The sequence below is a fragment of the Caloenas nicobarica genome, chromosome 10, assembly GCF_036013445.1.
Source record: "Caloenas nicobarica isolate bCalNic1 chromosome 10, bCalNic1.hap1, whole genome shotgun sequence".
Classification (NCBI taxonomy): domain Eukaryota; kingdom Metazoa; phylum Chordata; class Aves; order Columbiformes; family Columbidae; genus Caloenas; species Caloenas nicobarica.
In genome coordinates this window covers 5,763,078-5,778,424 of record NC_088254.1, presented here as the reverse complement: position 1 = coordinate 5,778,424, position 15,347 = coordinate 5,763,078, and the positions used below count along the sequence as shown (strand labels likewise).

Here is a 15,347-nt window from a genome sequence, read left to right as displayed (position 1 = left end):
GCGTATCTTTCTGACGACAATGTTCTCAAAGCTGGGATGGCCTCTCCAGTGCCGACACTGTACACAACTTTCAAAGTACTTTATTCTCACTCCAAAACGCTACATTATTCTGCAAGAATAGACCCATGTGTTGTGCTCCAAGCCATTACACTGGTTTTCCCCTTTTTGCCGTCACAACCATTGTCTTGTAACACTGTAATGGTGCGTTAGCATTTTTTCCTTATGCGTTGGAGTGGTGATGACACACAGACAGAGGTATTTTGGAAGGATTTTTTGTTATATCATGGGGAATTTGATATGAAAGGCTCTGACTCATACTTTCCTCTGCGTGCTGTCCTGTGAAGCTGGGAACGTAAACCAGTTACCAACGCAGTCAGTTCTTGAGTCTTAGCTGTTCCTACTGCCTTTCAGTCTTTTTCAAATGAATGTTATTTCTCTGCAAGCAGAAGGGAAAGGGGAGAATCTATTAAGCCTGGTGATTCAGAATCTGAAGAAGAGTCATGTTTTCATTTGTTTAAGAAAATATCTTCACAATGTATAATGCACCACCAACAAAACCCCAGAACTTCTAAAGTGCTGCTCTCCATCACCTCTTCCTCCTGGCTTTCCCTTCTTAAATGTCTTTCCTGCAAGGACCCTCTGGTGCTTGAGGAAGACTTCAGAGTCACAGTTTTACAGCAAAAATTGGTTTCTGTGGAAGGAGAGGCACACAGGATGATCTGAAAACAGGATGTGTTTTGGACACATCCCTCTGTTTGGTTCTCTATTTTGATTTTACTTGGAGATTCATTTCCTTTTCATAACTGCTTATAGTTCAGTGACCTGCTGAATGAGTCAATTCTAATGCGTTATCTTCAGTCTTATGATGGAATCTTTTTTTGAAGTATACTCTTTAGAAAACAAACACTGTGCTGTGAGTTGAGGAGAGAAATACAGCGTGCACTCTGTGGCGTGGCTGACACAGACAGCGATCGATTCAGGTCTCAGGATGACTTCCCCTTTCCCCCCTTCTCCCAGCAAATGCTTTGATCTCATTTTAGAGAAAAGAACAAGAAACATTTTCTGTCCGCCAGAATGACAATAGAAAATTTCCAAAAGCTGATCTGGAGATGTTTAAAAACAACGTAGTGACAGTTGGGTTTTTTCTCTGCATTGTGATTGGCAGTCCCTTGTTGTTCAAAAGCTGGATAAGCTGGATCCATGTCTCTGAGGACACGCACTGCGGTGGTGTCTGAGGACATGCCCTGCGATCGTCTCTCAGGACATGTCCTGCAGTGGTCTCTGAGGACACACACTGCGGTGGTCTCTGAGGACACGCACTGTGGTGGTCTCTCAGGACATGCTCTGTGGAGGTCTCTGAGGACACGCACTGTGGTGGTCTCTCAGGACATGCTCTGTGGAGGTCTCTGAGGACACACACTGCGGTGGTCTCTGGTCTCCTGCAGGGCTGGGACAGCCAGCAAGCCCTCCCTGCGCCCACTGACACCACTACTACTCCGTTCTGCTCCATTTGTGGCCTTCTGCAGCTGAGGTTGGGCTCATCCTTCAGATTTGCTAGCAGATGTCGTGAGAATAGAGGATTTTGGGGGGGTTTACTACAAAACCTCATTTAACCTCATGTGGTTGCTGAGGAAGAGAGTATTGACTGATTTTTAACAAACAAATTCACCCTATTAATGCTCGTAGTGGTTTGTCTAGAATACTAAAATGTGGTTGGGTGTCTCTGTTGGGTGTCTTGTTAAGACCATTTAGATTTTCATATGCTAACCAGCTCTAAGGTGCACGCAGAATACATAGGTTCACTTCAAGTGGTGTATTTGATCTGTAAACACCCTGCCCATGGTTTTGCCTGTACTCCAGAATTAAGTATTATAATTTTAATTGACTATAAATTCATGGTCTAAACCATGGCATGTAGTCATGTGGTTTAAATATGTACATGCTGAGAGAGTTTAGATTAGCACTGGAACTTGAAGAAGGTCCAGTTTTAGCACTACGCTACCTTAATAGCAAACCTTGAAATTGATGTAACTTACAGATGACAGTCTTACAGGGCTTTTCCTTTCTGGAATTGAACTGTACATACTTTATTTTTTCCAGTAATGACTTGATTTAAGCTCTTCTATGTAAAGTTCTGCAGCATATACACGTGGAAAATTCATACATTTAGATGACTTGAGTGAAGGAGAACACTGTTCTTTGTCAAGACCACAAAAATTAAACCAACATACCAAATGCAGTTAAGATAGCGTGTAGAATGGGCATAGAAGCACTGACCTGCACTGAAAGACATATTTACTGGAACTGGAGAATCAGTGACATTTTTTTAAAGGAGTGTCACATGATGGGGATCAAACAGTAATAAATGGCAGAAACACCTGCCAAAACCAAAGTTGTTACAGATATACATCAAAAATATTATCCTATTAGCCAGCAGAGTCCAGAAGTTAAGGAGCAAAGCTCATGTTAATGATTTGCAGTCAGGTGGCATTCGGGGCAAGACTGTCTCGTAAGATTATCTTTTGTAGGACTTGGACCTGTGGATTCCAGTTAGTGCCAAAGTAACAGGACCTTGGTTCTACCGACGTGTTTTAAACTCTATTGTTTTTATTAAACCTTGTACTTAAACAATTAAGATGTAGGATTTCCTACAATTTCATAGGCATTGAACAGAACAGCTTGGTTAAAGACAGATTTTCACACAGTCCTCTTTTTAGTTAACCAGTCTCACCTTTGAACTGAGAGGGAAAAAGGATTTTTGAAAGCTAGAAGTAATGATATCTATCAGTTGATAAAGTAAAAACAAGAGTGGGAATGAAGTAGCAATGTAATCTGGTTTTTTTCTTTAAAATGCAGGTGTTGGTAAACTAGTCACAAGTGTTCTCTGAGTTTTTTAATGTGTGTGTAAAGACTGTTGGATTTTTTGCACATGAATAGAGTAGCTACATTTTGCTGTTCATATTAGTGCCTTTGCTAAACTGAGTGCTTTAACAGATGCACTTCACATACACCTCAGCGACTAATGGCATTCTGCTGGGCCTTGGTTGGGACTCCACATCTATTTATTGGGTGAGCCTCAGCTGTGGTATTCACGCAAAACTTTTAGGGCAGTCATTTAGGCTCATACAGGGTTTTAAAATTCTGCTTTATTGAAATGTACAAATCAGCATCACACTGTTACAGTGCTGTCTGCTTTTGTGTAGTGAGTGTTCCGTGTTCCCCTTAGTGGTTCTCCCACATCAGAAAAAAATGAAATGTTTAATTGTAGTTGATCTATTTGACTCTAATGCAATATAAAACTAATGGTGTCTTTTCCAATTTAATGCAATAACTAAGACTGGGCTGCGCACTATTTTCATGGAACAGGTATCATGGCAGCTTGGTTACCGAGCCTTAAAAGCTTTGTAGTACTCCTCAAAGTTTTACTAACATCTTTCAAGGTTGTACAATTGTATGATTACAGTTTTTCCATATTCTAGAGAATAAAAAAAAACCCTCTTAATTTTTATGTCTTGTTTTTAAAGTTCATGGTTAAGTAAACATCTGTCCCTTGAATCTGGCAAACTGGCACTTTTCCAAATCAGAACAGAACACAATATTGCAAAGCACCAGTGTAATTAAAGAGGGAAGTAATTTGCATTATTTTTCTATAAAACTACTCTTGAGTAACAGATGGCGATCGCAAACATATTGCTCCAGAGACATATGGAAGCCTATTTGTTCCATAAAACTCAAGAATGAATATTAACCCCAAAATTACTCTCGTCAATGCTGAAATGCGATTGTGTAGTAATCTTCAGTATGGCCATAATTACAGTATGTAGCAACTCAAGTCTCTGAAAATACAGATAACGGGGGAATGTTTCAGCGATTAGTTTTTCATTTGCAGTTTCCTATAAGCTGATTATTCATGCTAGTCTGAAATAATTAACCAATTTGATTTGACTGCTTCAGTGCCAGGTTGCCATTATCATTTATAAAATTAAATCTTGTAATAAGTATTGTAACAAGCCATCTTAACATCTAAACAGCCCGACTGCTGAACTAGGCAGAACTCTGCAAGTGTGTAAAAAAATAAATGAACCAGCAATTCCCCCCATCCTTGTTTTGCTGCCTTGATTCTGCTCTATCAGATGATATCCTGGTCTCCCAGAAGTCTCCGTTAAACAAAGAAAGAAATTTTTACATGAATCACAACACAGCATCCATGATATAAAATTAGACTTTGATACAATTAACTGGCAGTAGATTAGCGTTCATGACAAGCTCTGACTGAACTCACCTTGTACAGAGGTGTACATCAGATGTGTCATTGGATTTTTGGTGGTTTGTTAGCATAAACGCATATTGGCCAGGTACACCACCAAACTGAGACCCTTAACAGGAAGATTTGGAATAATTAATAACTAGGAGCAGAACAGCTTTTGCTTTTTCAAAGTTTTTAATAGGTGAAGGTGTTTGTTTGGAGCGATTCCTCGGAATACTTTGCACAAGCCAGGCGTTGTAATAGTTTAGCCCTATTTCACCCCATGAAATTGTAGGTTAATGTCATGGAGTGATTTTTGTGTGTGCTTGGAATATGGAGGCTAACCATGGATGACAGAGCTTTAATATTCAAAACTAATTTTGTTTGATTCTATAGAGAACTCAGCATACATACTGGCCAAGTTAGCACCAGGAAAAAAGTGGGAAAGGACCTTTTACAGTTGTAGGCTGGGCTGTAACTGCCGGTTCTGGCTGCAGATGGGAGACCCTGACAAGCAGGTATCTCCGGGCCGCTGTCAGGCAGTGGAATCACATTTGCACTCCGCAAAGCCCATCCAGAGGGTGCTTAGAACCCTTGGAGCTCCGGAGGAATCGCCGGGGCCCTCAGCGCCTCCCAACACGGCACCTGGCTCAGGGACGGTGCGCGCTGGGCACCGTCAGACGGTGACAAAGGGACATTCCCGCACGCAGCCCAGGGCAGCCTGGAGGGAGCTGGGAAGGCAGCTGGTGGCTCAGGCCTTGCAGGATGGCAATCCCTTAATGGACGATTTGGGGAAACAGCTCTTTTTCCTTTGTTTTCCTAAGAGGGGAGAACTGGTGTAGTGATTTATAGTGTTGGAGATTTCTGTTTATATCTTGTCCAAAGGCTACAATTTTTAAATTAAATTAAAGCAATAGCTCTTTGCTGTCATTTAAAAGTGTTTCAGTAATGCTATTCATTTTTGTAGTGTCTTGTGGCATCCCGTGGGGATCACAGCACAGTGAATACATAATGAGGCAGCCTCACGCCAAGAGATAATTATCAGTGGAAAAAGATGGGGAAAAGTGTTTATTGAAGCGCTCCAGAATAGGCACATGTTGTTCTAGAGTACCCACGGGCTTAGTGCTACTTGAGACCGCGTGAGAATGTTTTCTGTTGTACGAACAAGTTTCTCCCTTACTAGGCACTAGCAAAGCAACACGTAAACATTTGAGGCCACACAGGCACTCACATTTCACCTGTGCTTGTTAGCGATGTGCACTTTTAGGCCATTATTTGTGTCACTTGAGCAGATAAATACGTGCCTCCATTTACAAATGTAGCTAGTTTCCGTGGAGAATTTAGCCCAGCCCCTTGCAGCATGAGGCCAGCCGATGGCTCAGTTCTGCAAGTGGGATGGAAGTCAGGACGTGTGTTTCTGTGCGGAACACCCACGTACCTGCCGCCAGCTGAGCACCGGCAGTGCGAGGCCTCAGACAGAACGGGTCGGGCCGTGACCTGGTGTCAGTGCGTGTCGGTTTTTACAGCGGCCTCACGGTTACACCAGAGTTCACACACACAGCGCCGCGGGGCTCCCGCGGCCTCCGCGTTACCGGCTGCCCCCGCTGGACCCGCGGCGCCGCCCGCCCGGCGGGCGGCAGGGCCGGAACCCCCGCGGCCTACAACTCCCGTCGGGCCCGGCCGCTTCCGGCGCGCCGTGACGCGGCGGTGCCGCCCCCGGGAGCGGGCGCCGGGCGGTGCTGCGCCGCGCTCCGAGCCGCGCTCGCCCCCTCCTGCAGCGGCGGCGAGCCCGAGCCCGAGCGAAGATGGCGAAGACGTACGACTATCTGTTCAAGCTGCTGCTGATCGGGGACTCGGGCGTGGGCAAGACCTGCCTGCTCTTCCGCTTCAGCGAGGACGCCTTCAACACCACCTTCATCTCCACCATCGGTGAGGGGCCGCGCGTCCCCCGGCAGCGAGCGGGGTCCTGGCCGGGGCTCCCCCGCCGGGCGAGGAGCTGCCGGCCGGGCGGGAGGGCCGGGGGGGGCGCCGCCCGGGGCTGAGGCCGCGCTGGGCGGCCTGTGCGTGGGACCTGAGCCCCGCGGCCGTTACGGGCCCCGGGCCGGGGAGGCGCGGCCGCCGTGCCCCGGCCGCAGCGGGGGAGCGGAGCGGAGCGAGCCGCCCGCGCCCGGAGCGCCGCTCCCGCCGGCCCCGCGGAGGCGGCGCGGCCCGTGGGGGCCCGGTGCGGGCAGGCCGCGCGGGCAGGGCTTGTCCCGGTGCGGAGGGCCGGAGGGTGGCGCGGCGGGACCCGCCGGGTGCGGGTCGGTGCTGCGGCCCCGGCGGCAGCAACAGTTGGCGCGGCCTCGGCCCCGGCGCCGCTGCGGTTGTTCCCGCTGCTGTTGTTCCCGCTGGCGGCGGAGCCGGTGTGTCCGGGGGCTGCGCGATCAGTGGCCTGTGCGGGGCTGCATCGGCACCGAGCCCTGCGCGAAATCCCGAGTGTCGCGCCGGCCGCGTTGCGGAATGATCCGTCCGTTTTTCTCGCTCTTTCGTTACCGGTCTTTCCACGTTCAGATGCGAGATGTACGTTTTCAGAAAGCAGAAGCGGGCCTGGGCTGCTTGAACCGAGCGTGGCTCCTGCTGGGCAGTGGCAGCGGCTGGGCCGCTCTGGGCACAGGTTAGCTGTTTCCGTGTAAATGCACGTGTGTGTTCTCATACATGTAGCTCGGTTGTGGAGATTCAGAGTGGTTCTGTTCAAGCTCCTTAGTCGACTAGACTTAAAAGCTCCTTAGTGACGGCAGGGGAACCTCCTCTGCAAAAACTGAGTTCAGTTATAAATTCGCCGGTGAAAGGGAGTTTTTAAAGCTCAGCTAGCTGCTTTTAACGATAATGAGATGTGATATATCGAAACCGACCGCGGTGGCTTATATTTCTGCAAGATTTATCAGTCTTAAAATACTTCATGCTGAACTAAACATAAGCACAATTTCCAGGTTGTTCACTGAGATATTGCTGAATTGAAATCTCAGTCTGACAAGACTTGAGACTTATGGTTAGCTACTTGTCGTTGTGGTCACTTCTAAAATAAAATGAAGGACACTTGGGATGAAGGGATAAACTGCAGTGGAGCCTGCAAGTATTTAGGATGACAAAACTAATGCTAGCTTTGAAGAGCAATGCTAAGAGGATGAGTAAACTCTTCATCGGAAGGAAATTGATTTAAAGATGAGGTGGAATAATGAGTGGCATTTTTATGTTACCCAAATGCCATAACCTCTTCAGACATTTTATTGTGCTGAACTTGATGCACAGGGAAAAACAAACAAAAACCCAAACCAAACCCAAACAAAATAAAACCAAACAACAACAACAAATTTTTATTTAGGCAGGTGTGGTTGACTAAAAGAGGTATGGCTGGCATTTCTAGCGCTTTGAGAACAGATTTTCTGCATTTCAAAAAACAAAAGTTCTGAAGAATTAAAATGGCACATTCCTTTTCTTTCTGCAACCATTTTCAAAATGCTGTAATGGTAACAACAGCTAATCAAGACCTGAGTAGCATTTTACCTAAAAAGGTATTTTGCTGTATCTGTGGTAGAATAAAAGGCTTAATAAACATTAATAAATGCTCCATAGTTTAAAAAATGCCTACATCGATACTGCACTAAATATAAATTACCTCTTTACACTTAGATGCACCGGTTTATGTTAGCTATCTATCTTCCAGCTATGTTCTTTGTTTCCCGAACTGCTTAGCCCCTTGATACTTCTTTTTCACACTGATTCACTTTGAAGTCTTGAGAATTGTGAACATGATGCTGGTTTTTCCTACGTTATTCAGTAAATAAATGATTTGCTCTTATTTCCTTCCTTTGTTTGGTTTCACAAGTTTTGTCTTATCACCACTGTTCAACTTGAAGAAAGTTACTAGTAATTGAGGCATACTTCTGGTTCCATAGGTAGTATTCGTGATTTCACAGTTATGTTTTCCTCCTTATAATTTGTTTCTTCTAGTCCCTTTTATTTTTTAGCAAAGGACCTACAAAGAGGGAAGTCGACAGTGCAGGAAATAGTGAAACTGTTCATGCAGTCCTTACGTATGCTTAAATAAAAATACTTGTATTTTTCAGTATTTGTCACATACTGCTTGTATTACTTTTGGGTTAATCACGTAGATCTGATCTGTTCTTGAAGACGCACCCGCGCGCACTCTGTGAGCATATGCTGGCTGCTCAGCGCTAGTTGGTTTTACAATCGTAACTCGTACATCTGATGAGCTCAGAGGCATCCATTCCGCTTTTAACAACTCTGCTTTTTCTCGCTGTCCGATAGAGCGCAGCCAGCTCTGGTGTGGCGGGAGGCACAGGGCTGCAAAGCTGGTCCCCAGCAGGCCCGCCTGCCAGGTTTAGTTTTAAGGTCTCCAGACTAGCGTTCCTAATTGAGTACAGCGAGTCTTCCCGAAGGGTTAGCTGCCGGGCTGGTTTGTGTACATGTTCTCCAAAAAGTGTGTTCTGCAATATGGTGGTACTTACTGTTACCATGTCTGTTCAATTCACAGTGACTGCAATTAGCACGCATAATATTGGGTGCCCGCAGTGGTGCCGTCTGCTCTCTCTTCCAGCAAGATCAGAGTTGGTTTCACTGTAGCAGTCCACGAAGGCGTGTGCTTGAGATGTGTTGATGTTAAATTTTATTGTTTACTCTTATGTATGTAAATGCCATGTGTGAGTGGGGTGAGTCGGAGTTTTTTCTTAACTACATGGGGTTAAACTCGTTTCAACTTTTTTTCTTAGATTCTACATCCAGAAATTAAAGCAAACTTTGTTGCCATGACAAAAGGCACCCTGTATCATGTCTACACACCAAATACCTTTCTTATAATTTCCTACTTCTGTTGTTGTTTATTAGTTTAACCAGGGTAAACCACAACACTTTGGTTAGCAGAGCAATGGAAATACTTTCCAGAAGGGGAAAAAGAAAGTAGGAGGGGGATATGGAAATACTGCTTTACTATAGAAAATTTGTTTTACTTAGCCTTGATGGTTGTATTATAGGAGTGAGTCAATAATGACTTGTGGTTACTTTGTCATCTTGCGCGATACGTGTGTGTCATACTTTGCAGATTCCCTGCTCTTCTGCTGTCATGTGAAACTGGAAGTTTGCAAACGGTCTCTTGACTTTTCTCCTCAAAGACTTTGGCCGTGCTATAATGGTGGCTGTACCGATTCAGACAGTAAAGTCTTCCAGCCCTGTGTCCTGTGGCCAACAGCTGCATGAGAAGCAGGATAAACGTGAAGTGCATATGTATTTATAATTTTAACAGACTTTTCAGAATTCTTTTTGGGCAAATCTTGGCTCAAGAATCTTTCCGTCTTTATCTTGACTACTTGGCATAACTAATACCTTCAGCAGACTTTGCTACCTGTTATGAGCAGTAAACCAGCAATCTTTCTCTGGTGATCCTTTTGGTTATTGTATGTGATGTGTTTCCAATCTGCAAATACACGTTGGCCTTCAGCAGCTTCAGGCAAGGCAGCTCCTTGGCCTTCAGCTGCTTTACATTTTTTATGTGGGGCTCCAGAGCTCCGTTTGGAAAGTATCTACAAGGGTTGACAAGTCATAATAGTTCTGTGGTCCCTAGTGAGGATCAGCTTTTCACTGTTAACGCAGGATAAAACTTTTTTTTTACAACGGGAATGTGTTACGTAAGGTTATGTTGCTTGGTTTGCTTCCTGAGTGGAAACTTCTGCTTCTGCACAGTTCTACATGGAAAGTGAAATGCAGTTGAGTCAGCTCATTTCCACACTTCAACAGCTCCTAAAGCAAAACTTATCTTGGTGTATCTCATGTGCATTTTTCTAGTAGTTTCAGTGAGGTGCATGAGAATAAGAAGCATTAATTTAGCAGTCTAAGTATCTTAACTTGCTGTTCAAGTAATGCTGTCTGGTAAAACTGGATTTGGTTTATCATTCCAAATAAAAGGTTTATTCTTTGCATTCCTTTCAAGTTTTTGTTTAAACTGGTCTCTATGAGAGTAAATCATATCTTTTGGCTGATAGCATTTCTTCGTACAAAGGCTTGCTGACTCTGAAACAGAATTTGTCATATTTATTTTTTTTGATCCAAGATGATATCAGCATTTGGCAGGAAGTTGCCCACGCGAGATAGTACTGGATCTGAGAGTTGAAACCATTTTTTGATTTTACAGAAGTAACTTTTCCTTAGCCTACAGCTTGCAAAATAGGACACTGCTCTGGCAATCAAACACATGTATGCTGACCTTTGAACACTTTGATGAAAGTCCTTTGACAAGCAAAATTATCGACTTCCCTTTTGCAGTGAAATTTCCATGTCTGTAATGTGCGATGGAAATTGTTGTAGTGCACTCAAGTCAAATTATGCCCCACTGAATATTTCTTCTCTTCTTCCCCATGGCTACTTGTCTGAGAGACAAAAGATGGGTTGTTGTTTTGTTGGGTTTTTTCCACCCTCCCATTAAGCTTCCCTATTCACTATGCTCATTCAATCAGTTTCTCTTGGGCTTCTCCAGATGGTAGGAGCTGTAGAAGAAAGCAAACATCAGTGATACTTGAGCAAAGGGGGGGATGAGGGAGGGAGTTGTCAGTAGTACTTTATTAATGGTCATTATCGTGAACAAATTGGAAGTAAGACTTTGAAGTGACTGAGACTAGTTTGTCTCAGGTGGCAGCATTATTCACATCTACAGAGTGGAAGTGCATGTGCAAGGCTTGTAGGATGTGGGACTTGGGTATCTCAGTGCGAGAAGGTCAAGGGTTTGCGTGGGAATAGGGGCAGACAGTACTGTGGAGGTAAATGTGGAACTGGAAGAATGATTTGGTTTTCAAGGTATGCGATGGATGGCCAGCAAGATATTATTCTGATGTTGATCAGAAAGCATCATAGTTGGAGACATCATAGGTTAAAAGCATTAAAGTTTGTGTCTCGTGTGACCTTAAATTTGATACAAACACCAGGCAGGTAACAAAAGACACCTTAGACTTTGATTTTCATCTGCTGACAAGGTTGTGTTACCCTACTGTATTCTGCAACAGGCAAGTGAAATTGTTTGGCTTCTATTAAAAATGCTGTTGTAGCTTTCTCGCTGCATGTTAATCTGAACCAGCGTGACAGATGTCCCAACTGTTCTGTGCCTGTTCCTAACTGGCAGATGGAGCTCTGTTTTGGTTATATGTTACCTGGTTATTTGAGTGACAGGAGGGTGGCTTAGAGCTGCTTTTCTGACTTGGTTTGAGTGCAAAGTTAAGAACACAGACTAACATTGAATGTAGGAACAAATGTATCGATTGATTGATTGCAGGCTTTGAGAGAGGTATTGAAGACATAGCTGTTGTTTGGGAAATTTTTATTTACTTTTTTGGAAGGATTTCCTAGTCCTTTTGCAACAGGGCATCCTTTTATTAGAAACAGATCTGGAACTGACTTCAGAATTGAACTGAAATTCATAAGAGGTGATGAAGAATGCATGCAGTATTTACAGTGATGCTTTCTTTCATGTTTTGTGATATAAATTGTTTGTTTGTAATTCAAAGGATAGTATATAGGTTTTTGTCTTTAGTCAGATGTTATGATAGCTATAGTGTCCAGTCCATCAAGCTGACTGTAGATGTATAAAATAGATCTGATCCTTTTCTCATGCAGGTGAACTATGAATAATAGTAACTTCAACAGAGTTGCACTTTGTAAGACTGTTGTACAAGCAGAGTTGGTCCAGAGGTTTTTAGCTGCAACTCAGAACTGAAGTTGGCAACTTCCTGTCCCTACAGGGCTTGCACTGGAATGTAATTTGACAACTCTCAAAGGATTTTTGACCATTAATTGCATGTAAGTTTAATCTCGTGGTGTATAGTAAGCTCTCCTCTTACATGTAAGCTACGAGGCTTTTAGATTGTATGTAGTTTTAAAGACAACTAAAGTACTGCATGTTTCAGAAGACTTTTCTTCTGCTAGGGAGAACAAACAGTTGACCCAATTTAAGATGATCTGTATTAGTTTTGCTGCTGCTGTACAAACTCTGCTGGTTTGGGCACCAGAGGAAGAAAAACTGATGCTGAATGTCAGTGACATTCTCTTATATGTGTTCCAATGTCTGAGAGCAGACTGGTCACTAACAGAAGTCTGGCATCAAATCTGGAATTTGGGAAGAACAGGCTGAGTTTAAGAAATTGGGCAGAGCTAAACTGGCTGCCATCCAGGGAACACATACCCTGCTCCCCCGCACCCCAACTCCCCCCAGCAAAACCCTCCTTTCTGTCATCTGCCAGAGAGAAAGAGCTTTGCTTTACTGAAACAAAATGTCTTGTCTGTATGGTGTGACTTCTGATGGGATTGAAGATGAAGGTATCTGTGTCAGCCCAGGCATGGGAGGAAGGAGGAAGATAGAGTAAGTCAGAGTAACTGCTGGATGGGAGAACTTCTCTGGCCGAGCAGGAGCGGCTAAGAGCAGCATTGAGAATGTGCCGTGCAGGAAAAGGTAACAATGGTGTTCCCAAAGCCTGTTGAGAGTGCCATCTTTAAATAACTTCAGTAACTTCAAACCTTCTGCTTTGGTCTGATTTTGCTGCCGCACTAGGTACTTTACGCACTTGCTTCTGAAACACGACCGTATTTCAGACTAACTGAAATTCCTAGATGAGATGATTTATCTTAATAAAGATAGTTCTTACTGGATGGGACACTTTGATCTTCATAGATAACCAGAATCCTTTTGGCCAGAGCATCAGTTACAAAGCTAAGAACCGTTTTGCTGCCGTTGTTGACGTGTGGGGTTTTTTTGGTATTTTTCTCTCTGTTTATGTTGCTGCTAATACTCATATTCTGTGTACTTTCCCTTTCAGTTTTAGCTGGCCTGTGCCCTCTGAAGTCTCATCTGTTTAATGAGTGGAGTGTTCCTGCATTCCTATAAAAGTTTCAAAAATTTCACCACTGCTCATCTTTTAAAATTGTGTTTATCTTTACAGTGGTTGTGGTTTATTTATATCTGCTCTGTCTAACATTAACCAATTCAACTTTTTTTTTTCTTCTGCCTCTAACCTTGCCTTGTTATCCCCGAATCTCTCATGGAGATGCTCGGCAGTGCGAGTTGCTGGGCTATTGCTGTGTTTAACTGTACGCACTGACCGTTCCCATGAGGTCTCCCATGCCCATCTTAAATCTGCAGCCGACGGGATACGTGTGCAGTGCCTGTTGTAGGTACCCTCAGAACAGAAGACACCAAGAACATTGGTTGTACTGTGCCAGGGTTTTTAATCTCTAAGTGCGTGCACTTGCTTTTCATGCAGCAGCTCTTCTGTTTTAAATAGACAGTGATACGGCCCCCAAAAGTCTTTATTTCTTTGCTCTGGGTAACGGGTTCAGTATAGATATCCAGATCAAGTGGGAGCCCTAAAGCTTTAAAAAGCTTTTTTAAGAAGAAGAGGCATCTCCATTTCTCGCTCGACAGTCATACAGGTTCATCTGGATCAAAAATTATTGAGCAAAATGAAACTTAACCTTTTTGGCCTTTTCTCATCATTGCAACTGAAGTGTAGTATATGAATAGTGAACAATGAACTTTTAAATCTTGGTGGCAAGGATAGTATCTGTTACATAGGATTTTTTTAATAAGGAGGTTTTTTTGACCTTTTTTTGACCTACTTGTGGGCCACCTTTTAGTCTGTAGTAACTGGCTGGTTAAACAGAGCATGTGTTCAGCTACTCAGAGAGGAGAGCTGTGACTGTGTGTGCCTGTTCTCTTGGTTACGCCATCAGTTGTAATTAGAGATGATGGTAAACTGAATTATGCAACTTGCTCGGAAAAAAAAAAACAAAAACATGAAAAACATGTAAACTAACCAGATCAAAAGAGGAGAGGATTTGGTCGTGACTCTTCAGTGGCAGTACCTCCCATAGTTCCAACTAACTGTGAAACTGTAGCTTCAACTCAAGTCCGTTGGCCGATTTTAACATTTGCTGCTCTCCAGTTGCACCCTGGCTTGAGAGGAATATGTTCTCAAGTTAGTGCATTCCTCCTAGAGACAGTCAGTCTATAAATAATCCTTAAAATAAACAAACTTTGCTGTCTGTATCACCAGTGCAATTTTAATCTATTTCAAAATTATTTTAGATGAAACTGAGTTACCACCAAGTGTAGCTTGTTTTATATTCAAAATAGAATGAGAGGTAGACACAGGTGAATTTCTGTGTACTTCCACAGAGCTGTAGTACGTGGGTTGTAAACTCTAAAAGATGTTCTGCACAGACCCAGCCCTTTTAAAGCTGGGCTGTTGTGACTGTTGGTAATTTTACTCATGTCAAGCAGTAATAAGTTTCTGCTATTGTGTTGTTTCATAGTCTCTAAATTTGGATCGAGTATTTTTGGTGTTCAAGATCATGCCATTCAAAGGCTGCTCAAAGCAGTCTGTAAATCCTGAATTCAAACTGCTGAGAAGAGAATTTTGCTTTTCAGGATCGTGCGGTGTCCCAGGGCAGCTCTGCGGTGCTTGGTTGTGGTGGCAGAGCTCGGAGGAGCGCCCCATTCAAATCTTAGTGTGATCATCAAATTACACCGTAGGTTATTGAGCCGTCAAAAACCTGAATGTTTCAAAGCGTAGGTTGGTCTGATTCTCATGATAATAAGTTGTATGCTGCTTCTCTTGTTCTCTTAGATAGAAGGCAGTGTATACTAAAGGTAGCTCAGCGGGGTGGCTGTGCCGTAGCTGAGACACAAGCTGAAGGAAGTGGCCCTTGGCTTTTAGCTTTATGAGCAGCGGTCTGATCTTGGTACGAAGTTTCAAGGTCTCTATGAGCAGGAAACTGCCTTGTGTTAAATATACACGGCACCCACGTTCTTTCTCGCCTTACCTACTGCAGCCATTTGTATGTATTTATTTTGCCAGTGTCGTGTGTTTAGACGTTAAGACCCTTACCGTATTAGTAACTTTCAAGGTGCAAGACACAGCTCTGTGTATCATTGTGTAGGACGCCAGTATTAGACTCTTTGTGTGGGTGAAGACTAAGATGAAGAATGGCCAGCTAACCTGAAGGAGCCTGTCCAGTCCGCTCTGAATTTAGCTGTGTTTTGTGGATTCTTGTGGGCTGCCCATAA

The 15,347-nt window shown here is 43.7% G+C and overlaps 1 protein-coding gene across 4 annotated transcripts in view; it reads left to right on the top strand.

Moving 5' to 3' along the window:
• The first annotated feature begins 6,005 nt into the window (after positions 1–6,005).
• Positions 6,006–15,347, top strand: part of RAB8B (RAB8B, member RAS oncogene family) — a 29,771-nt gene continuing 20,429 nt past the window's right edge. For all 4 annotated transcript variants that reach the window (XM_065641761.1, XM_065641760.1, XM_065641759.1 and 1 more), the window contains exon 1: positions 6,006–6,175. In XM_065641761.1, coding sequence (XP_065497833.1) covers positions 6,052–6,175 — 124 coding nt within the window. In that variant the 5' untranslated portion in view covers positions 6,006–6,051. The remainder of the gene's footprint in view (positions 6,176–15,347) is intronic.